General features: G+C 41.5%; 3 protein-coding genes and 1 long non-coding RNA gene across 6 annotated transcripts; 2 read left to right on the top strand and 2 right to left on the bottom strand.

Moving 5' to 3' along the window:
- Positions 1–752: 752 nt before the first annotated feature.
- LOC117764501 (intraflagellar transport protein 122 homolog) lies at positions 753–16122 on the bottom strand. Its single transcript, XM_034590341.1, is given in 25 exon segments — positions 753–805; positions 916–1080; positions 1187–1263; positions 1861–1965; positions 2065–2182; positions 2306–2439; positions 2442–2464; positions 3390–3490; positions 6317–6414; positions 6537–6648; positions 6651–6679; positions 8642–8744; positions 9487–9658; positions 10038–10204; positions 11128–11325; positions 11494–11658; positions 11862–11999; positions 12666–12741; positions 12743–12866; positions 13352–13490; positions 13871–14062; positions 14865–14940; positions 15673–15819; positions 15913–15979; positions 16088–16122. Coding segments are annotated over 24 exon segments (2709 nt in total). The 5' UTR covers positions 15951–15979; positions 16088–16122; the 3' UTR covers positions 753–793.
- On the top strand, positions 1188–12594 carry LOC117764502. Its single transcript, XR_004614401.1, has 3 exons — positions 1188–1270; positions 2924–2927; positions 12585–12594. It is a non-coding gene; the product is annotated as an uncharacterized LOC117764502 (long non-coding RNA).
- A 2247-nt stretch (positions 16123–18369) lies between the features above and the next one.
- On the top strand, positions 18370–20278 carry LOC117764891. 3 transcript variants are annotated; one of them, XM_034591023.1, is made up of 6 exons: positions 18370–18605; positions 18693–18823; positions 18905–19032; positions 19162–19221; positions 19347–19536; positions 19832–20278. In XM_034591023.1, the coding sequence occupies exons 1-6, from the start codon at positions 18596–18598 to the stop codon at positions 19949–19951; spliced, it is 639 nt and encodes a 212-aa protein (XP_034446914.1). In that variant the 5' UTR covers positions 18370–18595; the 3' UTR covers positions 19952–20278. The 3 variants fall into 3 exon arrangements, with proteins under 3 accessions (XP_034446914.1, XP_034446915.1, XP_034446916.1); XM_034591024.1 differs by having other exon boundaries at positions 19841–20278; XM_034591025.1 differs by having other exon boundaries at positions 18916–19032.
- Positions 20279–20371: 93 nt separating this feature from the next.
- On the bottom strand, positions 20372–26137 carry LOC117764890 (protein disulfide isomerase Creld1). The gene is made up of 11 exons (XM_034591022.1): positions 25859–26137; positions 24353–24473; positions 24168–24250; positions 23685–23795; positions 23122–23213; positions 22732–22911; positions 22523–22618; positions 22343–22426; positions 22146–22241; positions 21908–22048; positions 20372–21804 (listed from the first exon to the last, which is right to left on the bottom strand). Exons 2-11 carry the CDS (start codon positions 24467–24469, stop codon positions 21584–21586), a joined length of 1221 nt encoding a protein of 406 aa, XP_034446913.1. The 5' UTR covers positions 24470–24473; positions 25859–26137; the 3' UTR covers positions 20372–21583.
- Between the last annotated feature and the right edge of the window lie 1269 nt (positions 26138–27406).

Here is a 27406-nt window from a genome sequence, read left to right on the forward strand (position 1 = left end):
TCAGTTCATATTTAAGTCCAAGTGACAACGGATCAAAAGTTGAAGAGATTCCAAGAGCCCAAAAACATGGTTTGTGAGGCCACCATGACCTTGAACTCTGACCTTTGGTTACCACAAGCCAATCAGTTAATCCTTGAGTCAAAGTGAATGTTTGTGCTAAATGTGAAAGGACTCCCTCCAGGTGTTCCAGAGATATCACGTTCACAAGGCAAAAACTGTGCTTTGTGAGGTCACAATGACCTTTGACCACCAAAATCCAATCACTTCTTCCTTGAGTCCACGTGAACGTTTGTACCAAATATAAGGGACATTACTTCACAAGAATGAAACGGACAACTTGAAAAACATAACGCCTCTGGCCAATGGCTGTCACCAGTGCAGAGGCATACAAAAAATATGTGATTAACATTATGGGATGGCATTGGGGTGCATTGTCACCCCACAGCATGAGGGTTCCCTGTTCAAATACTGGTTTGGCCGGGTTCTCCTCCAACTTTAAGATGTTTTCAGACTAAATATCAAAGCTCTTAACCTTTCGAGAAATTAATTAATTAAATTAACAATCAAGCATGTGTTTTTGAAGAGTTAGGGTCTCCATTACTTTCTTGCTTGGAGAACTTTATGAGTTGAAGGACATGATACTATTTTCAACTGTCAACTAGTTTTGTTTATTTTTTGTTTAGTTTTTCTGTACAAATGATTGAATCACTTCAGCAGCGTCGTCTGGTTAATTCTCTGATCTGCGACAGCAGGGGCAGCCCTTGTGCTGAGTCACCAGAGACTCATAATCCTCTCAACGAAACATCTACGAGGAAACAAACGGAAAATGACCCTATAGCACAAAAGATCTGAAGAAGGAAATGTGAACTGAGCAACATGACAGAAAAATCTAAAACCATAAACCATAAACTGCACCTTGAAGCAGGTGGGGCACATGGTGATGCTCACATCTGGCAGCAGGGAGCGGAAGTATTCCCACTTGAGCGGCCTGGGCCAGCGTTTGATCAGGACGTCCCTCCTGCTCATGGAGCGCAGCGCTGAGCGACTCACCTTGATGGGGACAAAGTTCGAGCCCCCCTGCTGCTTGGACACACAGAAACACATCCATGTTTTAATATGGACCCGTCCGTTCACCTTGTCCAGCTGGTGGAATATTAATCACCTCATCTGTTCTGTCCTTTCTTACCTCAAAGCTCATTTTGGCAGTGAATGGGTCGAACTCTGCTTCATCTGCAGCCTCATCCAGCCTCAAAGGCTGCAGCTCTGATTGGTGTTGTTAAAGAACAAATAGCCCAAGCAAACATTTCACACAATACAACATCATATTTTTTATACTCGTATTATACATATTTTCTGTAATTATACATTTTCAACACAGGAGATATCTCCTGACAAGATGATTCCTCAGAGACTCTTCTCAGAGTGAGAGTGTTCAAACTGTCAATCAGTCGTACCTGTCAGTCACGTCGTGGCTCTGGGAGAACAGAGCAGACCTCAGTGCCCTTGAGTGTCTGCCGGCTAATGCAGGTTAATCCCTGCACTAGGGGCTGTGGCTACGGCTCTCAGAGGGTTAGTGTCATTAAGATGAGACAGGAGAGCCTCGCTAACCCTATTAGCTCAAGAGCTAAGATGACTTAGCTCTGACAGCTTACCCACCAGCACAGAATCCAGGCCAATGCAGACTAAACAGCTTCTTAGAACTGTCACAAGGCAAATGAGAGTCACGTGCTTCGTTTTGAACAGATCTGCAGTGTGTCAGGGCCGAGATACGCATTCTCTGGTCCAGCAGAGTTCATACAAGGCACGTGAATCATCTGTTACTTTGTGTGTATTTATGTTTCAGCAGTGGTCAAAGGATACCATTGTCCACATCTTTCATGTGAGGAACCTCCATGTCAACAAGTCGGGCAGCCTCCTCATCAGTGATGTTGTCCTCCAGGTAGAACTGGACCAGGGGCAGCACCTCTGTACACAAAAGAGAAACTCATTAGAAACATTTTATATATATATATATATATATATATATATAGACATGTTTATCACATATATTAACATGTCACTGACCATATGAAGAAGCTGAGTAGATGAAAGGCTGCCTGCAGTTGTTGCACACACTCCCCTGTTTGTTCAGCAGGGGGTTGATGGTGGAGCAGCGGTAGCACATCATGGCATTAAAGACACCCTGCAATAAACACATAGAATTTTGACTGACACAAGAATGCAGGGAGATAACAGCTCTAATATTCAAAGAGTAGTTTAAGGGCAATGTTTCAGAGCAACGTGTACATCCAACTCTTCAGCTCACCTCACTGTCCCTGCAGGGTTTGCTGCGAAGTTTGAGGCTGCCCAGCTCGATGGAGTCCTGGAGGCGAGAGGGAATGTACAACTCCTGGAGCTTCTCATAACAATACCTGGCAAGTTTATATGCACCCAGCTTTTCTTCACCAGTGCATACAAGATGCTACTAATGATAAGGTCAAGGAAAATTTCGGAGGAGGAAGGGTTGGCACAGGGAAATGCATTTTTCCATATCTAATTCATATCGAGTTGTTTTCTATGTGGAAAAATCTCAATGAGGAGAACAACACGCTAAACCAGCAACACTGATTTTCTGTGTTTGCATGTGCTTACACAAGCATGTGTGTCTCTTTTTTTTGTTTGGGGTTTAGGGAATTGTTCTCTACTTGTATTTATATAGAAAGAGCTTGTTAGGAAAGCAGCTCTGAGAGCGGCTATGACAGGGCAATGAGTTGCAGCTGTAACAGCTCTACACTGGCACTAAAACGTAACACTACTCCAATCAGCTGCTCTCCAACACCTCCCACACTGTTCGGTTCCCCGGTCGGGTCTGTTAATAAATACATGGCCTCCAATTGTTTACTGCAGCTTTTTAATGACAGCGTGTTTAATTATTCAAACGAAGTCCAGTGCAGATCAGCTAAGTCTATAAATCTAAGTTCAAAGTCTTTGAGTGTGGCCAGATTCTCAGCCTGGTTTCCTCCGTAAAAGCTGGGCTTTCCTTCCTCAGACCACTGTGAGAGACTACACGGATTTGTCTGTGTGGCTGTGGGTGGCATTGTGTGTGTTTTTTTAATCAAAGTATATTGTTTAGTGTGTTTGTGTAAGCCCACATATGCACAGAGTTCAGTAATCAGAGCATTTGTTCAAATAACAGAGAATGAGCCACTTGCTGGCATCGTATCCTCCAATTCATGATCACCCATTTTCTTTCTCTCAGCAGCAGCATGGTTTCCGCTGTGGTGCCAATTCTTCTGTTTTCTCCCTTCCTCTATCTCTGTTTCACCACTTGCTCCACAGTCCTATGTTGTAAACATATTTGCTCAAGATCTTTTACAGTGTTAGAACTACATCCTCATATGGAAGGATACACTTCAGAGATGCCTCGTGGTTTGTCCTTGGTGAGGTTGTTCAGGAGGAACCTGCAGATGTTGAAGAGCGTCTCTGGCATGTGGGAGCTGAAGGGCTCATCCTGAAGATGAAAACAGTTGAAGAGATTTGCACAAATTATAAAACAGGAAAAATGTTATTAGGGCCCGAGCACTGAACGGTGGGGGGCCCTATTGAAATTGTAAGGATTTTTCTTATTATTAGGGCCCGAGCACCGATGGTGGGAGGCCCTATTGTATTTCGAAGGATTTGTATTTCCCATTTGGGGCTTTTTCAGGGCCTAGACATGCTCAAATTGTTACCAAAGTTTGCAGGGAATTCAAAACCCCAAAAAGTTATTGTATTCTGGAGTAATTTGAAATGGGCGTGGAAAAATGGCTCAACAGCGCCATCTAAGGAAAAGCCCCTCAGTTAGCTTTCACCGATCTTCACAAAAATCGTAGCCCAGGTGTATCATGACAAGACAAACAAGGTTCTGTATCTCGGACATATTTGGTCGAATTGAGTCCAAACTAGACATGTAAGACAAAAGTCCCGGCCTGATGACATCTACACAGAAATCATGACTTAAAAACACAGCGCCCCCTGGTGGCAACAGGAAATGTCTTGTTTTTTGCATGTCTTACACTTGGAAGTATTCCTCCTCATCTACTGACCGCAGCCATGTCAAACCTATGTCAAAAGGGTCTCAAGACATTGATAATGTAGGCATAAGATTACTGTGACCTTTCGTCAAACGCCATATTAATGGCGTGGCGTTAAAGTTCATCGACTCGCTGTGACACACGAAATTGCTGTAACTTCCATGTTCATGGGTCTATCTCCCTCAAACTACATTTGTGTAGCAACAGTCCCCCCCTGCAGACATTCAGATGGTTTTAAGGAATGGGCGTGGCAAAATAACTGACTAGCGCCCCCTAAAGTGCAGCCCCGGCACCACGAGTTGCGGACATGTACAAAAAACCATTAGGGACATGTGTCTTCTCATAACAAACAAATAAGGCCATTTTTCACATTTTTACTTTGACGAACTTGTCGTAGGGCTTTCATCAGATCAACTTCATATTGAGATGAGTGTCATTTAAACAAGATGGAGATAAAAACTAACTCAAAGATCGATTTTTCGTCACACGGTGTGACCGTGGCGTGACATCAAAGTTTGATTACACGACATCAAAACATGAGGTTCTGTATCTCTGACATATTTGTTCCAATCGAAGTTACTTTTGTACTTTTAGTTACTTTTGTACTTTTAGTTACTTTTTAGTTACTTTCGTACTTTTAGTTACTTTTTAGTTACTTTCGTACTTTTAGTTACTTTTTAGTTACTTTTTAGTTACTTTTGTATTTTTAGTTACTTTTGTACTTTTAGTTACTTTTTAGTTAGTTAGTTTTTGTGTCTCATTAAAGGTCATACTTCTTCTAACCTGTTAAAGGCCTCGTCCAGATCTTCACAGTCACAGCAGCATCCATACTGGTAGATATCACACTCGCAGCAGCACATGGGATCATCTGGCTCCGGAGGCTTTAACTTCTCCCATTTCATTATGGCTTCCTGAAGTTCACAGGGCAACTTCGTTCTCTGGAGCGATGCACAAATGAACTACACCATTAAAACAAACTATTAGTGCAGGGAACATATCTATGGAAATGTACTGACAGAATCTATAACACAAAAACACACACACACACGATCTATAACTTTGAAAAAAGCACATATATACATACATATCAACATATATATATAGGAGCAATTATCGTAATTATAGAGGGTTTACTTTACATCTGAATTGGCAGCAATATTTCATCTATCTTACTGTCTATAATGATATAAAACCACTTATCAATTAAAAGCAACTAATTAGGGCCCGAGCACCGAACGGTGGGAGGCCCTATTGATCGCTCTCTCCACTAACCGCAACAGGCTTCAAAATGCCTGTGCTCGGGCCCGTTAGTGCTACAACGTAGCCCTAGTTTTACATATTTTTCAAGAAAGCCCCATCTGTCTTTTTCTCCTTATGTCTTTATATTTCAAAAGCAGCCGGACCCTTTGCACCGCTTCAGTGTATCTCACACTACTAATCACTAACAACACTTTATTCTAAGAGTAGATGGTTCAAATCGATTGTGCCTGCCCAGGAGGGTTAAAGTGAGATATAGAAGTTTCCTGCTCTGGTCTGGATCACAGCGATGCGTCTGTATTTCAGGGCTGTGACCAGATCCAAGCAGAAAGCTGCAACAACATACTGAGGACACTGAGACTGGCCAGGTCCCCATGTAGTGCTCATGACCAGGCTTCGCTTGTTTATAAGTAGGTTAGGGCTTGACGACGACTATTGATGAGGTCATCATCATGATCAATCAAGGAGCTAGTTACCATGGTGATCGGGGTCAGGGAGGTTTCAGGAAGTGAACTGTTTTTACTGTGACATAAAGGGCTTATCTATCATAACTACTGTATTTCTTGTCAGTCCGATTTTAAGTAGAACCTTAAAAAATCTAATAATGGCAGCACTGAAGTCATTCATTTTGATTAAATCCCTATTCAGTGCTCTGCGGCTGAACTTAACACCCTTCACTTTTTACCAAGCTCTGTGCGTATCTTAATTTTCCCTGAGTCTCTTTTGTTGGATTGAAATAATCTTGCAGAACCAGTCCTCCTTCTTGTCAAAGTCACAGGGGTCGGAAGGAATTTGAGTTCAAACTGGGCAGAAATGTAGTGAATTTGAAAAAAATCTAGAACAGAAATGTCTTTGTAACCAAACAGAAATATAACTGCATAGTAGACACTATTTTCAGGGCGAAGCAGTTTCAATCAAGTGGCAGCCCTGTGATTTCAAACCCTCGTCTGGGTTTTGTCCGGTCGACTCTATACAACATTAAGTTTGACAAAGTATCATGTTCTCACCGTGTAACGCTGAATAAAGCGATAGACGTGGTGGAGTTCAGCAAGATGCTGAAAATGCTCAAACTTCTTCAGCATCTCATCCCTCTGCTCTTCATCTTCTGCTTCAAACAAACACAGGAATAACAAAATGATTAGTACAGAACAATTAATACATCAGGTTTTACACTAAAACGAATTGTGGTTGGAGATGGTGTATCGGTGCATTGAGGACATCTCTTACCTCTGGCGATGTCCAGACACTGCATAGACAGCATCCAGTAGTAGTACCCAGCGTCATTGAACCTGTTCTCCACCACTGCATTGTGGGTAAGCTGCTCCAGGACTTTCACAGACTTTCGTTCTGTCGCCCCGCCTTGTGAAATGCTAGAATGACAGAATCAAAGTGGTGATGGATGGATTGTTATTATTGTTATTATTGTTATTGACCTTGAGAAACTGTCAGTGGTGGATTTTAAGTGGTGGTCCAAGACACCTGGTTTAACTTTTTCACTTGTGTGTGATTTCTTTTGGTGATAAAGGAAAAAGGAAGTGCTCTTTGATTTGACTATTCTGCAGTGTCACTTAACAAACACACACAATGTACCAAGATCAAGATTTGAACTTAATGAATAAAAGTTTTCCTACTGTTTCACACAACTAAAATAAGTCTTTTCCAGGGAGGCTCCTCAAACAACAAATCAATTTGACTCTAAATCTTGAATAAACGTTAGTGCTATTCTTCGTGTTCCTATCACAGGGTAATTAGAGGCAGCTTCAGGGAGTCTAAAACCCACGTTCAGCTGCTGTTGGTTAATGTTAGAAAGGTAAAGATCCCAAACAAATACAACTCACCACGGGTTAAAGTGAGGACGCAAAAGAAATCTGCTCAATCAAAACTATTGAATGATGTTTATAACATTTTCTGGAATGTCTGTTTTTCATTTACAGTGGTGAATAACATATTAATCAATTAGAACAATTAGAGTGATGAAATTAGGAGCATGGTAACTTTTAAAAGATACAAACAGGAGCCATGGGAAATGTGAAAAGGGAGAAAAGAGTTAAATTAAATTAAAAGTCCAACAGAGAGTCTAACTGAATCCTCCGAGGTTCAGAATCCCATTTTAGGACAAATAAGCTTCATATGAAACCCGAAAAAAATACCCACAACCAATTCAGTCTACTGTTAACATTGGTAGAGTTGTCATTGAAGTGCCGGCGGTGGACAGTAAACAGAATCTTAGACAATTCTGCATCAGCACCAAACTGAAACACACACAATCAGCAGAATGCACGACCGTGAACGAGCTCCAGAACAATCAGGCCTGTTCAGTCATGTAATCTGTGTCGAGACTGGCAGAGGGAGATTATGTTGAAGAGGAAATACGCCTGCTGAGATCATAATTATAAATCTATGAGATGATTATAACTATGGTTACAGTTGGTAATCATCATCAGAGCTGCTTGTAGTACTGGTGATTAGAGGCATGCATGCATGTCTCTCAGTTAACAGCTAGCCCGACCCTGTTGTGCTCTGCTCCAGCAAAGCGGATCATGTTTTACAGTGGATACAGAGAATCTTAAGGAAGTAGTGAAAAATGTATGTGCCCAGAGCAGCCAGAGCTTTATCACTTCCATATGTTAACACTGCCTGTGGCAATAGATGTTCACGTTCATTGAAAGAGTCCTTGAAACATTTAAAGAAATGTGAACATATATATCAAACATCCAAACCAACTTTGGTGCATTTTAAAAATAATACAATCTCCTTCCACAAAACCTCTGGATCACACCTGAAAATACACAGCGCAAGACCATTCACAAACACTGCATGTCTGTGCAGGCAGTTGCATTCTTTAAGAAAATACTACGAACAGGGAGCAAGAATGGTCAAAGTATGACCATGGATTTCTTTTCTTGGACAAACGAGGAGGTGGAACTGGAAAAGTGTTCAAAAATGTTTTGCCTTCACCGCTGGTTGTTGAGTTGTGACCAATCAGAAAGTGAACACAGGCGACTCTGTTTTTGTATATAGTGTGGATGTAGCCATAGCCAACCTTTTATCAATAAATTTAATTTAGTTGGTGTGTTTTATGTAATCTTTTATTTTAAATATGTCTGTGCCGTGCTGTGTTCCTGCTGTGTACCTTTCATAGCACGTTTTGCACATGTAAGCAAAGACAAATTTCTGATTAGACAGAGATGGACAATAATGGATTTCCTTGGAGTCAGGAGGGGCTGAGCGAATCAATACACTGTCGGCAACTTTACAATGATAACTTTACCCATTAAGAACAACAAAAAATGATACCAAGTATGAACAGGACCATAGTGACGCAAACTCACCTTCCTGTGCCCCCTCGAAACGACCTTTCTTAGTCAACCACTCAGCATAAGGCACAAAGACGTCACTTGTGAACTGGGGGTGATTCTCCACCAGTGAGAAGGCCTGAGGAAAGGGCAGATGGGAGCAAAGGGACAAACGAGTTATCAATTATTATTCAGAGAAACACACATTTCTTTCAATCGAAACTACGTGTATTAGTTAAGAACAAAAAAGGGTGTGAGTCAAGTTGATTTGACACTGAACTTTACCTCTGTAAAAAGGGGATAAGGAGCTGTGGACATATATTTTCATAATGGCTGATTGAACTAAAAGTCTTGTGACAAACCAAGAAACACACACAAGTAAAATAGTAAAAGAGAGAAAGAGCTTGTGTGTGTCCCAGACCTTTGAGCCCAAAGTCCTTTTTGTTTTAAAACAAAGAGTACATGCTGTGAATAGCTTCCATATGTGCAGCAGAGTGTTTGTGATTCTCGCTCTCTAAAAATCATTGTGGATTCAGAGAAACACAAAGCTGGATGATTAGCTCTGGATCTTGTGCATGGTTTCAGTTTGTCAGGGTATAAGGAAACTAGGCAGCTGTATTGTCTTACTGTTTGCATTCCGATGTGGTTCCTTCAACAAATTCACTTTACTTTTCTGGAAATCCCTGAGAAAACTGAAAAAGCCCAGACACTTAAGTGGTTCACTTTGTGGTTTATGACACATATTTCTGAGTACCACAGCAGTTAATTTAGCACAGTCCTCTGTGGTTCCCATTATATTTATGTGTGATCAGGACAAGCTATATATATAAGTCATGATGTCCTGAGCCTTTGTTCCTGCTGTGTTGCTAAACGTGTCTCACCTCTTCCCAGTGCCGGGTTTCCACATGCAGGTGCATCAGAGCCTGCAAGTCCCCCATCTTGGAATAGATCTCCGAGGCATAGCCATGGTGCTTCAGCTTCTTGAAGTAGAGTGCACATTTTCCCAGTGGCTCGCGCTCAGCCTTGTTCAACTTACGAGCAATATCGATCAGCCTGGATGAGTGGAGAGAGGATTGAGTTCACACAGAGAGGACATGTGAAGATGTTCCACAAAATGGGGATCTGCAGTATCAGACTTTGATCATGACCCCCCAATATATGTAAAACAGTCAGGGTCAAGATCTGATTCTGATGGTTGAAGAGTCCTGACTGTGTTCAGCTGCAGTGTCTAATGTGGGCTTTTAATAGAAAGGTAATCATAGCTGTCATAGCTTTCCCTGAGCATGTCAAATGCACCTTTCAGTACTGATTAGGTCGAATTCATTTGGACATCAGGTGGACATCTCAGGTTATAAAAGGTTACACAGGAATAACAGTGTATGTTCCAGTAGAGGACTGATCGAAAAAGTTTCACGCAGTGATTGACACCTACATGTCTGCCCAGCCATGCTCGCCGATGATGTCAATGGCTTTGAGATGCTCTCCAGCTGACAGGTACATCTCTGCTGCAGCCCGAGGCTCCTCGCTGCTCTTAGCCCAGTCTGCCGGCTTGGTCGTCAGGATCCCAGTGTGCTGAGTGTCCATTTCTTTGACAAACTCCTAAAAAACAGAAAACCACACTTTCAAAGAGAACTTAAAAACCTCATTAGGAGTGAAAACAAGTGAGCGAGGCCGACAGTTATTATCGCAATTAGAACACTAATGGTAACTGGGATGGAGAGCAGGAGAAGTCCAGTTAAAGCAAAAAACATCATCAGGGTTCCACCTTTCCCTCCGATGTACCTTCCCTCTGAAACAAACTATACACATAAATACACAGCAGCCCCTTCAAAAACACATACAACCAGATATATAAGCTCAGACCAAGTTGTGGATCTGTCCACTGCTCCAGCAAAGTGATGGTAATGCTGATGATCAAAGTGTTCCTCCACATTTAAATATAATATAGCATGAATGTGTCTCAACTCAAACTGACCCCCTCATCAAAGTGCTCATGTCGCCTTGTTTCTCTCCATTTGTGCTTCGTTTCAAACCGTGGTTGTGTGTGCAAGGTTTTGTTGTGTTGACCAGTAATACGTGTATAAAAGCACAGTGTGTGTTCACTGATCAGTTGATGCATGTGGAGATTGAAGTGATATATGAGGAGATGAAAGACAGATGGTAAAGGGGGACGTTTGAACACAACACAGGGCCCCGACTTGGCATAACTGCAAATAATGAAGAAAAACATATGTTCTACAGCCCTCAAAACATGCAATGCTTTCCATTTCCAGGTCTCTCTGTCTGTATTAATACAAAGGTATGCTATACATGTGCATGTGCGTTGTTGTCAATCTATGATCTCATCACCGAGGCATACTCAAACATGCGCAGGTCAGTGTACATGCTCAGGGCTCTCTCTTGTGGTACAAGCAAATGCCATGATATTAAATATTTACCTGCCACTGGCATTTCTACATTGTGACCACATGTATCACTGTCTTTGTCCTCAGACTAGGACAGGCTGACAACATACTACACACCTGAGGTACCTCCGCTTCTAACAAAGAATTGTCATGGAGGCAGAAGATCTTCGAGCCATTGTAGCCAACCACAAAACCCTGCATCTTCTGCTGTTGTACTGGGAAATCAATGGCCTTGATATTAAGGTACCCACTGTCGGAGAAGCACAACATGTCTTCACACTGGGTGTTCCAAGCCACACTGTTAGCATTAGGCTCCTACAGGGAAGAGAGAGGAGACGTGGTGAAAATGGCCAAGATGTGATTGTGGAACATAGACCAGGCAAGAGCACAGGACAAAAATATGTAACTGTACTTAATACATTCAAGCATTTTTCAAGCCAAGTTAGGCTCCTCAGTCATACATGTAACGCTCTGTCAGCTGACCTGAAAAAGCAGTTCTTTGCTGTTGATGTCGTAGACCAGCAGAGTGTTGTGCTCGTCCACCACAGCCAGTTTTTTGCAGGAGGCGCTCATGTCCAGGCAGCGCACTGAAGTTGACAGCTTCAGCAGCGTGATGGGAAGCTGATCGTCAAGAACTATCTTCAGGATCTGCATTACAAAAAGCAGCAGCAGAACAAGATCGGTCAACAGAACATTGGTAGAAATGTTAGTTTACTAGAACGTTATAAAGAGCTTCTTCAGAAGAAAGCTGTTTCATGTTCAAATTCCTAGACCGCAGGCTTGTGAGCATGTGATCCATTTCTAAATCATCTTCTGTCATCTAAAGTACTTAATGTGTGTAATATACTCACAGCTCCATTCTTCAGCCCAACTAATAGACCCTCTCTGCCTGGAGGACCACCGATAACTTTGATGTAGCCAATTAGGGACTCCATCACCCATTCTTTCTCCCTGACACTGGTGAAGGACAGACACTGGAGCCGCTTCTCCTGCATGAGAGTGAAATGGGGGGAAAGTGAGATCACAGCTACATACACATGAAACTCTGACTGGTTCTGTACGACCAAATGATTCTGTTTTCATCATTTCACAGTCTCAACCCTAAATGTTCAAACAAACTTGTAAATGTCTAACAAATCTTAGAACAGAGCAAAGTGTGGTTCGACGCCATAAAGCAACGCTGCAGAGATAAACAACGATTTGATTTGACAGACATGCACAGCCCATATGAGCACAGCCCATTTTTATGGTCTAAAAGCTGTGATCATGAAACATGAGCATGTGTGTTACAGCTGCTCCTCCTCCCTAGCAGCCTCTGTCAAACACACAGAGACAAGAAGCAGAGAGGAACCAAAGAGACACCCAGACCGTGGACGTTCCCATTCATTCAATTGTCTAATTTGATCTGTTTTTAAGAGGGTTAGCAAAGGCAAACTAGGAAGACACGTGGAAAAAGAGCAATTTCATTTCGTTATCGTTTTTCTCCAGGCATTCTGGCGAGTAGTAAACTTGGCCTGACAAACATAACTGTAAGAAAGCGATTCATCTGATGGAAAGACCCAAAACACAAACAGACTCTGGTTGTTGACTCAACTTCGTGCTTAAAACGAACAGTTTTTATGATCAAGGAAATTGTTTCCGTTACTCTGACTAACCTGAGACAGGATGATGTGCTCGGAGCAGACTGCCATTAGGTTGCATTTAGGCTCTGTGCAAATGTTCTCCTTGATAGTAGTGCATGTCTGATGAGTCATCTGAATAAAGCTCATAGATGACGATCTTCTCAGGCAGCTGGATGGCGAGGAGGTTTCTGTAGATGGCGATCTTCTTCACCAGCTCTTGGCATTTGATCCTCACTGGGTAAAACAAAGGAGATGAAAGAGAGAGTGGGCATGTCAGGTGGGATGAGGGTTCTTTAACTCTGTCATCAAAATTCTCTCCACAAACAGCAGACGGTCTGCCCTTACGAAAAGGCAATTAAAAGACTGTTGCTATGACCCAACTGGCTGATAACAGGAAATTCATATTTACATTCTAAAATCTTAGTTCACAGAACACTTTCTCCCTCTATAAACTTTATCACGTTACAAACTATGATGCATCAAGACACATACAGCTTATTATTTACTCTGGCATTAAAATAACATTTCCTGGTACTGACATAGATACATAAATGTAAAGCACAGTGTTTAACAATACTAGCACAAAAAAGCACTATATAAATAGAGACCATAATTATCTGTGTCCTTGTAATTTTTACTCTTGTTTATTTTTGTCTAATTGTACACATTAGTTTATTATCATTCATATTCTTATTTTTATTATTATTATTATAGTGTACCTTTTTGTTCTGTGATGAGGTGCTGGACAATGACCTCGGTCGTGCCGTCTCTATAAGCATAGAGATCCTTGTAGAGGCCGTAAACTGTACTGGAGATAAGTTGGTAGCAGGCAATGGTTCCATCCTGGCAGCCCAACACCTACATAAGAGAAAATAAAGTAACAGTACATCCTATTAACACCTCTAAGAAAAGACTGACGGTGGGAAAACCATTTACATCAAAGATCTGAGACAATTTGCCAACAACCAATTCTCGCTTGTATGCCTCCTCACTTTCACTCAAATGTAGTGAAAAGAGAATATGTGAAGGTGTTACTGTAAAATCAACTTTGTATCAGCGCAGCTAAAGAAGGGCTGTGTTATCAGAACAAATGCAGACTGACACCCTGAATGTCAGATCTGAGCTTTATCAGTGTCACTCATTACATTCTCCTTCCTCCTCTCTCACAATGACACATACTATTATTCAAGGGTTGGATAACCTCTCTACACATATGGCTCCACAAGCTGTAGACCTACCACAAAGTTAGAGTCAGGCTTCACCCGGCACGTCCACACCCAGGAATTCTGCTCGCCAATGGTGCTGAGTCGCATTCCATCTTTAGTATAGAGGGAGGCCTGTTTATTAGAACCACCCATGACTATGTATTCGCCCTCAGAGGAGTAGGTGACGCAACACGGGTCATAGTTGAGCGTCCTGTCTTTTCCAATCTGAAAGAGAATATGGACATTAAACCAAAAATAAATCAAGTAAATTTATTGCACTGGGGCCCGGGCCAACACACATCAAACTGCACAGCACACTCAACCAACCCTTTGAGTGTAAGATGAAAAGATAGACAAAAAGAAAGTCTTCCTCTGGTTTAAATAGGCTCTATTGTATTAATGTTACATTTGAACAACATTATATGAGTCTCACAACTCTGTGCATCTGTTTCTTCTCACTCTAGCAAAAAAGTGCCCGACAATTCATAGTATTTTCTTTCACTGTGAACAATTCCTGGTGTTGTAATCAAAACAAAATGTTCACTTACATAGATAAGTAGGCCGATGATAATATATGAGCCTAAGGCATAACGGCAGTTTAAAGAACAGTGCATATTTGTCTATAATTATGTTACTGCCCACAGGGAATGTAAGACAGTGAGGGACAGTGAGGGGGCCATTAAAGCATAGCAGGATCACTTCCAATGTACAGTTATGGTTTCAATCTACTCCGACAGTCTTATTACAACAGGAAGCATAAATCTAAACTCAGTAAGTGTTTCTAGTGTTTGGGATGGATAGAAAGACTTGAATAATACTTGTTTCTTGTGGCTATAGCAAGTGATAGCATATATGATGGACTGACAGCATTAAAAAAAATTGTTTATCTATCTGTATTCCCCATGTAATGAGACCATTAGTCATCTAATCCCTCACCTTACAGTCTGCAGTGATAGTGTAAGGAGTTTGTTACGTTAGAATAAAATACACTATTGAAGCAATTTTTGTGCAGACTTGTGATATTCACCTGTTTTCCACTCAGCTGATAGAAGGAGAGCTTCTGACCCCAGTCTGCCACAGCCAGGATGTAATTGTGCTCATCCCTGTGTAAACACAACTAAATGACTTCAGTTGTCATTACTCATTGTCAACATACTGTACTAAAGAGGCTTTGGTTGTTCAGATAATGAAATGTTAATGAAAGCATAGAGCACCACCCTCCCTATTGACATGACTAATATGGCCCATATGACATAAGATCAAGCCCTTTCCTCTCTCTAATAATGGAAAGATTTATTATGTTATTTTGCATGCCAAGACAAATTATTTGATTTACTTCCATTATTTTTATAAACAGAAAGTCTACATACTTATCCACCTAAGACCTTGTGCTCAGAAATATGTAAGCTCTCAAAGCATCCGTGAGCAAGACACAGAAACCCTGAGGACCAATTATATTTCCTGTAGCTAATTGATAATAATATATCTGATGCATCTTGTCATTGTGTCTCATCACTGCCATCTTCACCCCTGCCCCTTCATCATCCTTCATCTTCCTGTCTGAGCTACTCTCTTCAATAATAACATTAACTTTGCTCCTGGCTTTGGCTCTACAGCATCATGAGACTCTGTCACTGGAACAATCCCACCGCTCCCTGGTTGACCACTGCCACCTGCTGGCCCCATACGAGCTATTCACTAAAAGTGGAATTTTACAGAATCATAAGGTAAATCTTGGTGAGGTGCATAGATGATGGAAAAGGTTGTGTTGCAGAGTGGGGGATAAGATTTAATGAATTATTGGAGATATGGTATCAACCTATTATTCTACTTACTTAGAAGGGTTCCAGGCTACAGACCAGATGGGAGAGGAGGAGCCTCCCGGACGCTCTATCTTAACCTTCTCCTTTGCCCTCTTGTTTCGTATGCTCACGACTCCATTCATCATGCCAAGGGCAAGGTACTGACCATCGTTTGTCCACCTGCAATCAAATGAAACCCCTCAGCATAACCTTCAACCCCTTCAACATTTTCAATGTGACATGTGTTTCTGGTAGTAGAAAGGCTTTACTTACGCACAACATGTTATTTCGCTGCTGACTTTATATTTCATCACAGATGTTTGCTGTTGTGACCATATACCTAAAAGTATATAGAATGTTTTCACATGATCAGTGCTCCATGAAGGGCCTTCTGTGTTTAAAAAGCAAAATCTGTTTCATAGTTTATTATGTGTAAGACTTTACTCACTAAATTCACCAGGAGAGCAGGAGGCAAGTTGGTGTATGAAACTGGAGAATGATGAAGAATATTTGAGGCTGTTTTAAAAATTAAAACAGTTAACGTAATCTGAACTACGCTGGTCTCCAGGTCACTTTATGGATGTTTTCAGTATGTAACACACACTCCATGTCTGTGTGCTGCAGGTGTGTGTGATGTTTGGACAGTGGCTGCATTCAAAAAGTCACATTTGCTAAGGAACCTTCCTAACTGAGAGAAATGACCCGGAAATGTTTCAGCTCGCCTACATAATAAGAGCTGTTAAAAAGAGAAAATACCACCCCACAATTCTTTGCGGCACAACCTCATAGTTGCACCTGCACAAAGGGTAAAAAAATCACATACGATAAACTACAGTAATAACTGCTTGAGTGCACACGAATAATGATGGAAGTTGAAAAATCTACTGCAGGATAAAGAAATGAACTGAGAAACTCTGCCCCCAGAGGGCTCAGAGAAACCACCCTCTGATCACAAGCCCCAGTGAGTTCAAAGCAGACAGACCTGGCACTCACTTGTCTCCAGTTCTACTTTCATCACACTTCTGACAATGCAAGTTTCCTTCTTAAAAGTAGCTCCCACACTTGCAAATAACATATTAACAATAAAGATGAAAACAAAAACAACAGCTAATAAGTTTTATTAATGAAAATTAATGAAATAAAAACCATACAGCAAGAAAAAAGGTAATCCAGCTATAATAGAAATCCAGACCAGCAAAGTGAGGAGTTAATCATTCATACAAAGCACATGAATCATATATTACTTTGTGTGTATTTATGTCACACAAATAATCACAGATTGTTCATATCTTGCCCGTGTGCTTTATTGTGAGAAACCTTGAGGCTGATATGACAGACAGCCTCCTCATCGCTGTTGCCCTCCTCCAGGTAGAACTGAACCAGGGGAAGGAATCCATTAGAAACAAAGGGAGTCCTCTCTGGCAAATGCTACACACAGTGTGTCACCATAGGATGAAGCTGAGTAGATGAAAGGCTGCCTGCAGTTGATGCACACACTCCTCTGGTTGTTCAGCAGGGGGTTGATGGTGGAGCAGAGGTAGCACATCAATGCTTCAACATCCTGCAGTAAACACTGATACAAGGAATACAGGGAGATAACAGCTCTAATATTCAAAGAGAAGTTATGATCAATGTTTTAGACCAGCATGTATATCCAACTCTTCACAACTCACTGTTCTGGCAAGGTTTGCTGTGAATTTTGAAGCTAGCCACCCCTGGAGCTTCCCAGTTTTTCACCAGTGCATACAAGATATGCCATTTTAGATATTTAATTTGTATTAGTTGTTTTTCTATTTGGCCAACTGCTCCTACACCGGCGTAAACATTAAAGAAACTAATTCAGTGCTGTAGTGTTGAGCAGATCAGTTTGGATCATCAATGGCTCTGTGACAGTATGGGCAGCAGCTGAAGCCTCTGGTACTTGAACTCCTCACGAAGAACACACTGAAAACATTGTAGTGCAAAAGATCTAGAGAAAGAAATGTTATCTGTGTATGATGAGAAACATAACAGAAAAAAAGGAAGTGTTGCTGAAAGAAAGAAAGTGTTGTTCACTCCAGAAGATGAGAGGATGTGTGTAGTTTATGCAGAGGTAACATGTAACCATCAGTTACCCAGAGGGAGTAAAGAAAGACAGACACATGGGCTTCACAGTGAGTCAGGAAATAATGAACTCAAAGTATAAACAGCTGAGATATACAGTATATCCAAATACCAGATACAAGGACAATAACAAGGCCAAAGTTGTATAAATACAAAACCAAAGTCTAAACACAAAAAGATTACCAGTTCAAATTCAACATCAACATTTCAGTTCAAAACACAAAGTTTAAAGTCAAATCAAAAGTCTTAAAAAGGTCCATAACAGTCTCTTCAAAAGTTAGGGGCAATGTCTGTTCTCAAGGTCCTGATGCAGCCTGTATGGGGGTAATTATATTCATAGTATTATGATTAACCTGAATCATCTTATAATTATTAACACTCTAGAAATATCATACATATCATATACTTACTACTCAGTTTGTAATAAAATGTTTTAGAAGTTGAAATGATTCATGACAGAAATCAGTCTTCTGACTGGTTGTCCTGTATCATCTGTTAACATGTGGTGAGGTCTGGAGACGTCTCCTTACTGTCTCTGGTTACTCCATTGTCACAGGGTAATAATCTTTCTTGTTGTGTGCACTGACCTTAGACTCCACACAGCAGCTTTCTCTTTTGGTCGGGGGGTAACCTGATTCCCAAGGCAACTGTTGCCACTGCTAAACACTGAGTGAATGCACAGGCAGATTAAGGTTAATTCTCTAACTTGTACCAGTACAGTCATTCGGATCAGTGTTATGATCGAATGTGAACAGACCTGCAACTTTAGGAGGAAAATGTAATCCTGCAGGACAAAGAAACAAAGACTGAACTTCTCTGGTGGACGAACAGAAGAGAAACACTGGACAACAAAATGAAACTACGTAAGATAAATTTTCTATTTGGTGTTTATAATAATGTTGGTGGTTAACAAGCTGTGACTCTGTTTATTTCAATCTTCATTACCACAGCAGCCTTAGCTTCGACACCAGTGTGTATTCGTCATGACACAGCTGCGGTCCAGCAGAGTCGCTGCCTGGTGGTCACTCCCAAGACATTTCCCATCATCTCAGACTCTGCCCGACTGTGGACAAGCAATCAGGTGAGATTCAGTGACAGTCTGTTCATTGTGTGACTGACTCATGGGAAGATGAAACAAAACGTCTATATATCTGATCCCTAGAGTTTGCCAAGACTGAACCCTCTACATCCACCGTTGGTCCATAAACGCATCGTCAGTCTGGAGACGCCCGCTGTTCACCACCACAACCACCAGAGGACACTGATCATGCAGAGAAGAGAGCACCACAGGTAGGAGCGCTCGGCAGCATCACTGTGACTGATGTTTAACTGAGAATCACTAAAAGAAGAAAAGTCACAGAGCCAATTCTATCTTGACTTTGCGGAGCTGAGTTTAAAGTCTTGTCATTGATGTGTCAGGTATCATCAAGTGTGGAGAAAACCCTTTTATGGAAGCAGCAGTGAAAGAGAAGAATACAGGTGAACGTGTGGATACCTTCACTTCACAGGCTGTGTTGATGAGTCTTTTTATCCTTTAAACGTGTCCTGCATCACATCACATACTGCAAATACACTTTAGTGATGAGTCTGTCTTCCTCTGACAGGAGGGAGCTGCTAGAACAGTTAAAGAGGCAGATGGAGGAGAAACGTGTGGCCCTGAAACTGCAGCTGGTCGGTAAAGTGAAGGAGTCCGAGTATTTATGTGAAGTGGACCGTCGCGCCCTGTCCAGTGACAGAGAGCAAAGGATCCAGCACAGCAGAGCAATGACAGTGTTCAGAGACGAGAACAAGAAGGTACACTTCCATTCATACATCCACTAATGCTTCACATTTAGGGGAATAACATCTTTGTGTGTAAAATTTGGTTCAGCTTGATTGAATTTAAGGAGACTGTTGGGGTTTCTGTGCCGCTCACAAGAGTGTCCTGAAAAAAGCCCCAACATGCTGGCTGCTCTCCGGATACAACAACATATGAAGGGAGTGAGTTGTGGTGTATTTCCTGTCTCAGCTGTGTGTGTGTGTGTGTGTGTGTGTGTGTGTATGTGTATGTGTATGTGTATGTGTGTGTGTGTGTGTGTGTGTGTGTGTGTGTGTGCAGCTAATGGAGCAGAGCTGGAGGGACAGAGCACTAACACGCTCCCAGGAGATCCTGAAGGAGAGAGAGCTGCTGCGCCTCAACCCCATTAACTGGAGTGGAACACTGAAATAGGTTGAACCTCAACATCCTGGGGAACAGACTTCAGGCTTTGCTGCAGGACTTGGTTCGGCACGGGTGTCGGATGAAATTGAAAAATAACAATGTACATAGTGCATGTAATTAGCACTGTGATAGTCACTGATGGAACTTAAAGGGACATTTGGAGGGGTTTATAATCAGCATTAGAATGTCACTGTATTTCCAGTTTTACTTTATACAAGTTATTTTAGAGTATGGTAAAAATCTAAACATAGAACTGACACAATTTATAATGTTGCTTCTGTTACATTGTCAGACTTGTTTTTTAAGTTGACATTGGTATTAAAAAATGCAGCAGAACCAGAGATATCGTCTTTCTTATTCCATGCGTTCAACCTCGTCTAAACGTGATGCCTACATTACCCACAATGCAACTTGACCAGCAACTGTTGAGAGTTTTTGCATCTCCTTTAATTTATGACAAAACATGCTGTTGAAGAAAACAAATTCCATACGCTTGAATGAACGCTGTTTATGCAAGGAGCATACAGTTCTTCACAAAATTAGATTAAAAATGACATGAAGGGTTGCAGACATTTCTTATAAAGCAAACATCTATAATGAACAATGACTGTATGGACGAGTTTTCACCCTTGGAAAAGATACATTTGATGGATGGATGAGAATTGATGCCTCAGGTGCTTTCTAACATGATGCTACAATACCTGCTAGAATCACAACTGGATAAATTAAAAATTGCATTAAAATGCACATAAATACACACAGAGAAGATGTCGAGAACTAAATATAATAAACATCATTCCAATAAATATTGCTTTCGAAATTAAAGGCAACAGAAAATGGCTTACATCATCAAGATTAGAGCTGGTATTTACCTAAGCACATTCCTTCAAACTCTTAAGAAGTGGTCAGTAGCAGTAATGTTGGTGATCCAGCAGCTGTCAGACTTTCATGCCAAAGTGAGACAAATTAAAACAGTGTAGTACCTTTCATTTCAATTCCTGTTGTCATGCAGTATTACTGAAAAGAATCCTTCAGGAAGTAAGGAAATAAAAAAAAGTCATTCTGTGAACATTAATAACCAGTGGTTCATAATGGAAACATCCCAGAGTTTCAATGAGCTTTCTCTTTGGGCTGATTTCCTCATCTAAACCGCAGGCCCATAGCAAAGATTGACCCGGCACTGTCGAAACTAACGCAACATTCAAACTATGGGAAAAGCTCTGCTTGACGGCGGATGATGACTGGAGGTTTCGATTGTGTGGAAGAAAGACATCGTTTCTCGAGCAACATCGAGGCCAGATGGAAAATCCAAATGCATATTAGGTTTGAACAATCAGCGGTGGTCTTCATGTCAACCTTGTTCCCAACAAAGTTGAGGTAGGGGATTAAGTTCCTTTACATCAGTGCAGTGTGGCCTTGTTAGTTCCTCTTCAAGATATATGGCTCCGTGGCCTTAACGTTCCTGCATTATCCTATTCATAAACATATTTTACCCCAAGCCCTTTCAAGTAACTCCCAAAACCAAAATAAATCCCTGAAAGGCAAGCATTGTTGTGATCATTTTCTGCCCCAGTCGAGTGATATTCACTTTTATTGGCTGGTATTCCAAGGTCCTTTCATTAAATCGGGGCCACAGACAGTCTAGTGTCCTTTCAGCAATCCGTCCAGCATGTAGTCCCCCTTCTCTGTCAACCAGTATCCGGCCATAGCAGCCACACCTCCAATGAAAATAGCCGTGAAAACCATATCACCCTTAGCAGCGAGCGTAGCGATGGCACAGATCACAACCCCAAAGAACATCTGCTGCAGTACAAGAACCTCGTCGTCTGTCATGTCGTCAAACAGTCCCTTCTCTGGGCCGGCTGAGGAGCGACACAGAAAGAACATTTAGCAAACAGATCTGAGAGGCTGTCAGCAACACACCATGTTGTACATTTCTGCATATTTACTGCTACGACTACTTACCAGGTGGCTTGTTCTCGACACAAATGCTGTCTCTTCTGATGAATCCATCAGCACAGTCACAGTGGAAGGAGCCCTCCTCGTTGATACAGGCCTCGTTGAGTCCTGGGCACGCTATCGCACGCTCATTACATTCATCTATATCTGTGCAAAGGGGCAAAGAAACACAGCTTAAGTACATCAGGCCAAGGCTAAGAGTTAAATCGTAAACAAATGTATGGGCTAAGTAGTGGATGCTTACCAAGACACTTGGCTCCTTTCAATCTGTAGCCACGTGAACATTTCTTACAACGGGCAGGACCACTTCCCATGCATCCCACACATGCCTGATCACAGCCTGGATTGAGCAAAAATCACAGTGGTCAACATTGCATACCGAACTAGACATCAAGTCCTATAATGTGACTTAAACAGCAGCAACTACACAAGAGAACGTACCTCTGCATTCATACGATCCATCTGTGTTGTGACAGTACGTGTTAGAGGGACATCGAGCCAGCTCCGTACCACACTCGTCAGTGTCTAAGAGACATACAAGGATAGTCAGAATACCAACGGCCAACAAACTGGCACAGAATCAATGAAACGTTACTAAATGGACTCTTAGGCCACACTCACCCACACACTTGTTGTCATGGAGGATCCAGCCCGGTTTACAGTCGAGGCATTTGTAGTCCTGCACCCCTGAGCACTTCTTACATGAGTAGTAACAAGCTACAGACCATGAGAGATATGGAGATAATGAGACCGTAAATTTTAGCTGAACTCAAACATAATTAAGTTCATGCTGAGGATTTCTTGATGATTGAAAGGTTTATCTGAAGCACCTGCACAGGCTCCTTTGCTGTCATTGGAGCTTCTCTCTCTGAAGTAGCCATCAGCACAGCCCTGGCACAGACTGCCTGAGTATCCAGGATCACAGACGCACTCTCCATCTCCCAGTCGAGTCCCCTCCCCCTCACAGCGGCCGAGACCACCACACACCCCACCGGGGCTGGATGGACACTCTGTATTGGATGAGCATGACATTAGTGGTTCCCTGGTCACTAGCGCTTTGAAAGAGCATGATTGTAATAACAAACATTTGATTTGACTGTGTGATGAATTGTAAATAATGTTTTAAATGGGACAGAAATAAATAAATTAAGGTCTGGCACAGTAAGATTTTATATCGGGATATCAGGTAGCTTGTGCTGAGTGGTCTGTGTGTTCCACACCTTTGCAGCCAGGCCCGAAGTGTCCAGGTGGACAGCAGAGTCTCAGTTCCTCTATGCACAGCCACTCAAACAGGTCTGGTGCCTCCTGCTGCCTAAAGGACACACACATCATGTCAGACATAGAGTTAGAACAGGGGCAAGGTAATACGTCTTAAGAAAACATAATTACACAGCTGAAACCAACACCGTCTCAAAATGATTAACAAAATGTGGGATTCAGCCTTATTTAAATAGAGCTTAGTTACTTTAATAACTTTATATTATATCCATGTTCATCAAAATATTTGTTATTTTTGTTGGGCCATGAAAACTAAACCTAAATCTCATTTAACTGTTATTTACATGAAGTCGTTTTTCCAATGCATGATCCACATACTAGCCTGATTCCAGACCGAGCAATTTAATCACACTGAAAAACTTGAGCTGCTCCCAGTAATGGCTACCAGACGACTAAACCTCACCTGCTCCTCAGCAAATCAGCCAACATGCAAATGATGTTGGGCTGAGTGAAAGGAAAGAAATGAAAAGGAGATTCAAATCGAGTATGCAAACAATACATGTACCTGTGGAACCACCACGTCTCCACCTGGTCCTCTATCTGCTCCAGCAGCTGGTTACATTCAAAATCTGTTTTCTCACAAGCAGCTTCTACAATCTCCAGCAGTCGAGTCTCACTAAAACAAGAAGGCAACAATTAAGAGATGTAATGCAGTTGGTGAATATGAAAAGAGAACAGGTGCAGGAGCTTTGCGGCCACAAAGGAGTGTAACATTTAAAAATACACTTTCTAATGTAGTCATTCACACATTACAAAATATTATCCATATGTGCTGGGAAGGACTTTCTGACTGAATCCCATTCTGCAGGGTGTTTTCAGTAATACAAATTAAAGAAAGAGGAAAGTTGGGAGTTGGTTATGTAACAATATGAAATCGTTTTCTGAGACAATCTGTATCATCGGCTATCTTTTTTTGGCATGTTTGATACCAGGCATCGACTGCCAATTCACAATCCTTTTGGATTAGGTATATATATGTTGCTCTTACCTTCGTGCATACTTAGCCAGCTTCTCTTCTTCCCAAGCAGTGTTACCACCCCCGAAGTTCTTTTTCGCTGTTACGTCCAAACCCTAAAAAGAGGGAAATCATTTTAGGGCATCAAATACCAAAAAGGATAAACTGGCACAGACAGACATAGATTAACTGATGCTTCACTATTTTAACTGCAGTACCTTAATGAAACTTTCGGTGAGTTTTCGACAGGTCTGGCATGGCGCTGTCTGGACTCTCACCACAGAGAGCTCTGAGAGAAGTACCAGAGCAGGCAGGAACGGCCAGGCCCACCACATGATCCTCCAGAGGAAACATATGCACACACAATCAATACATTATGCTAATTCATTTAGTGTTAAACACACACGTATAATTTAGAAAATTGTAATACGTACATGTTTACTTACTTTAGTTCAAGTTTCCCTGATTAGCATTTTAAGAGTCATATAAAGATTTAGTAAATTATTTATATCACACTATAATAGAATTAAAACTTGTCCTGAGGAGACATAATTAGTTCCACCCCTCTCCATGGGTTTGTTTGTTGTGCTGCTATGTTTGATAGCAGGATAACCCACAAACTCGTGAGCAAATTTCCATGAAACGTGGTAAGAAGATGGGACACGGGACAAAAATGAACCCAGTAAATTTCAGCAAGGATCAAAACAAAGGCGTGAACATTTTTTAAATTGCTTCCTTTATCAATGCAAGATCTTTGCAAGCCTTTTTTGGGGACATTTTCACAGATCTCGAGAGGATTATTCATGGATCTTGATGAAATAAATCAAGTGTAGATGAATGATAAATGTGACTGACAATTTTGTGCAGCTTCATTTTATAAATTTACTTTTGGGCCTTTATCTGTTTATACAGCAACCTTCCCTTCTAGATGTCCACGGGAGGAGTTACAGTTGCTAACATATATAATATGAAACACATTTGCTTAAAATTACATTGTGGTGCATAATAAACCATTGATTCAACACGTAAATGCTGCTTCTGATTTCTGAATAGAGGATTTTACTTTAAGTGTTGACGAGAAGAGTTTTACCTGCTGTTTTCTTGTAAGAATATGAAATAACAAAGTATATTGTAGTTTGATAAGCCAACAAATGTCTCAAATGGCTTTTCATCAAACAACCCAGGTCAAAACAACAGAAACATCTGTATAATATAGTGTAAAAACAACTCTACAACTACTAACTGGTGTTATTCATGTATTTATTTGATTGTCATCTTCTCTTATTATTTTAATAAAGACCAACGTCATCTTCATAATTTGAAATTCAAACTGAGCTTCACATGATAAACAACAATCCTCATGTGGCTCAGTGACATGTCTCCAAGTGTTGTTGTATTCATCCGGTGAAAAAGCTTTTCAATCACTCGCCTTAACTGGGATGCTCCAGTTTCTCCATTAGCTTAGCCAGCTCGGCTAGCTCAGCATCAGCACCACACTAGATCAGCTGACTAGCAGCTAAGGTCGATAGTTAGCTGCTAACCGAAGCTAACGTTGTTTCATCATTAGATGAGCAGACTACAATCACAAAGTCCGTTGAGCTCAGCGGTGTTAGCCTCGTTAGATATTCAACCACACGTGTCCTTAACGCCAGAGACACTTTAAATAAAAATCAACTATTAGCATTAGCTAGCCGAGCTGTTGTTAATAGCTGCTCCGCTCTTACCTTATAGCAAAACCACCACGACCGCTGCACCACTGACGATTGTCCGATTCCCTGCGTGTTCATACAGTAAAGGAGGAGGTTCATATTTTGGAGAGTCGGGTTTTAAAGCTCCAAGTGAGCCATCGTTGTAGCAGATGTCGGGGCCAGCTGAGCGAGAGGCTGCTAGCTAGCGCTGGTGGAGCAGTGGCGGGGATGAATGAACGAGCAGCTTCCAGCTGGTTCCCTGTTCTCCACACAGGGTGACACCGCCCAGACCCGAGGAGGATGAGGGATTTAACTCATGACCATGCTCATCACACACTCACGCACACACACGCACACACACCCACACACACGCACGCGCACGCACAAACACACAGTACATTTAACAAAAAACAAAAGCAACGAACATCAAAACCTTCTAATTTTCTAAATATTAATGTAAAGAACAATAAAAACCAAAAAGGAGCCAGTGTTCACATTAGCAGACATAAGTTGGTACAATATAGATATAATATATAACACATTATAAATAGCTTGAAATAAAAACAATATAGAGTATAACAAATATATATATACATAATTATAAGTGCTCAAGTGTCTCTCCCATTGGTCATTGCTAAAGACAGCATTCAGTTATACTGTTATAATTTATTGTCATGATCTGCTTCACTTATCACTGTCTTGCTTTCTTTTTTTCTCATGATCTCGTTTCTTTTTCTTTTTTCACTTCCAGGTGGATAACAATACTGTGAGAATGATACAGAACTGTGGCTCAGACGGGAACGGCATGGAGCTCCTAACTGGAGACTTCCTACTGAGATTTCCTTATGAGACGCTTTTGTGGAGTTAAGTTTGTCAGCCCTCAGGGGCCCCCTCATGTCCTGGGGCCCCAAGCAGTTGCCTGCCTTGCCTGTTCGCAAGCGGAGCCTCTGGAAGTTATTTAATCGGGTTAGGGTAGCAGCAGCTCTCTCTCTCCCTTCAGGAGCTGCTGATCTGTCCCTAATGCTCTGCACCATTAGCTGCACACACCTCATCCCAATCCTTTTTGCCCCATTAAGACCAGGCTCTGGTCCCCAAGAGATCTACTGTTTCTTAGAAGGTTAATGTCCATGCTGGAAAAGCTCCTAGTAAGAATTAGTACAAACACACACACACTGGTGTGGAAGCTATGGCTGCTGTGGTAATGAAGATTGAACTAAACAGAGTCACAGCTTGTTAACTACCAACATTATGATAAACACCAAATAGAAAAGTTATCTTATGTAGTTTCATTTGGTTGTCCTGTCTTTTTCTTCTATTCATCCACCAGAGACGTTCAGTCTTTGTGTCTTTGTCCTGCAGGATTTAATTTTCTTCTTAAAGTTTGAGGTCTATTCACATTCAATCATAACACTGATCCAAATGACTGTACTGGCACATGTTTGAGATTCATGCTCAATCCAATGCCTGTGCATTGACTGAGTGTTTAGCAGCGGCAACACGTGACCAAGAGAAAGCTGCTGTGTGGAGTTTAAGGTAAATATTATTACCCTGTGACAATGGGGTAACCAGAGACAGTAAGGAGAC

The sequence above is a fragment of the Hippoglossus hippoglossus genome, chromosome 7 (genome assembly GCF_009819705.1).
Source record: "Hippoglossus hippoglossus isolate fHipHip1 chromosome 7, fHipHip1.pri, whole genome shotgun sequence".
Taxonomy (NCBI): domain Eukaryota; kingdom Metazoa; phylum Chordata; class Actinopteri; order Pleuronectiformes; family Pleuronectidae; genus Hippoglossus; species Hippoglossus hippoglossus.

Excerpts from the sequence above, each read along its gene's own strand:
- LOC117764891 (XM_034591023.1), top strand. Across the intron at positions 19,222-19,346 it reads AGTGAAAGAGAAGAATACAG|GAGGGAGCTGCTAGAACAGT; the intron begins GTGAACGTGTGG and ends TTCCTCTGACAG. Across the intron at positions 19,537-19,831 it reads TCAGAGACGAGAACAAGAAG|TGTGTGCAGCTAATGGAGCA; the intron begins GTACACTTCCAT and ends TGTGTGTGTGTG.
- LOC117764890 (XM_034591022.1), bottom strand. The coding sequence starts at position 24,469 with ATGTGGTGGGCCTGGCCGTTCCTGCCTGCTCTGGTACTTCTCTCAGAG. Across the intron at positions 23,214-23,684 it reads GAGACGTGGTGGTTCCACAG|GCAGCAGGAGGCACCAGACC; the intron begins GTACATGTATTG and ends TGTGTCCTTTAG. Across the intron at positions 22,242-22,342 it reads TGGATCGTATGAATGCAGAG|GCTGTGATCAGGCATGTGTG; the intron begins GTACGTTCTCTT and ends TGCTCAATCCAG.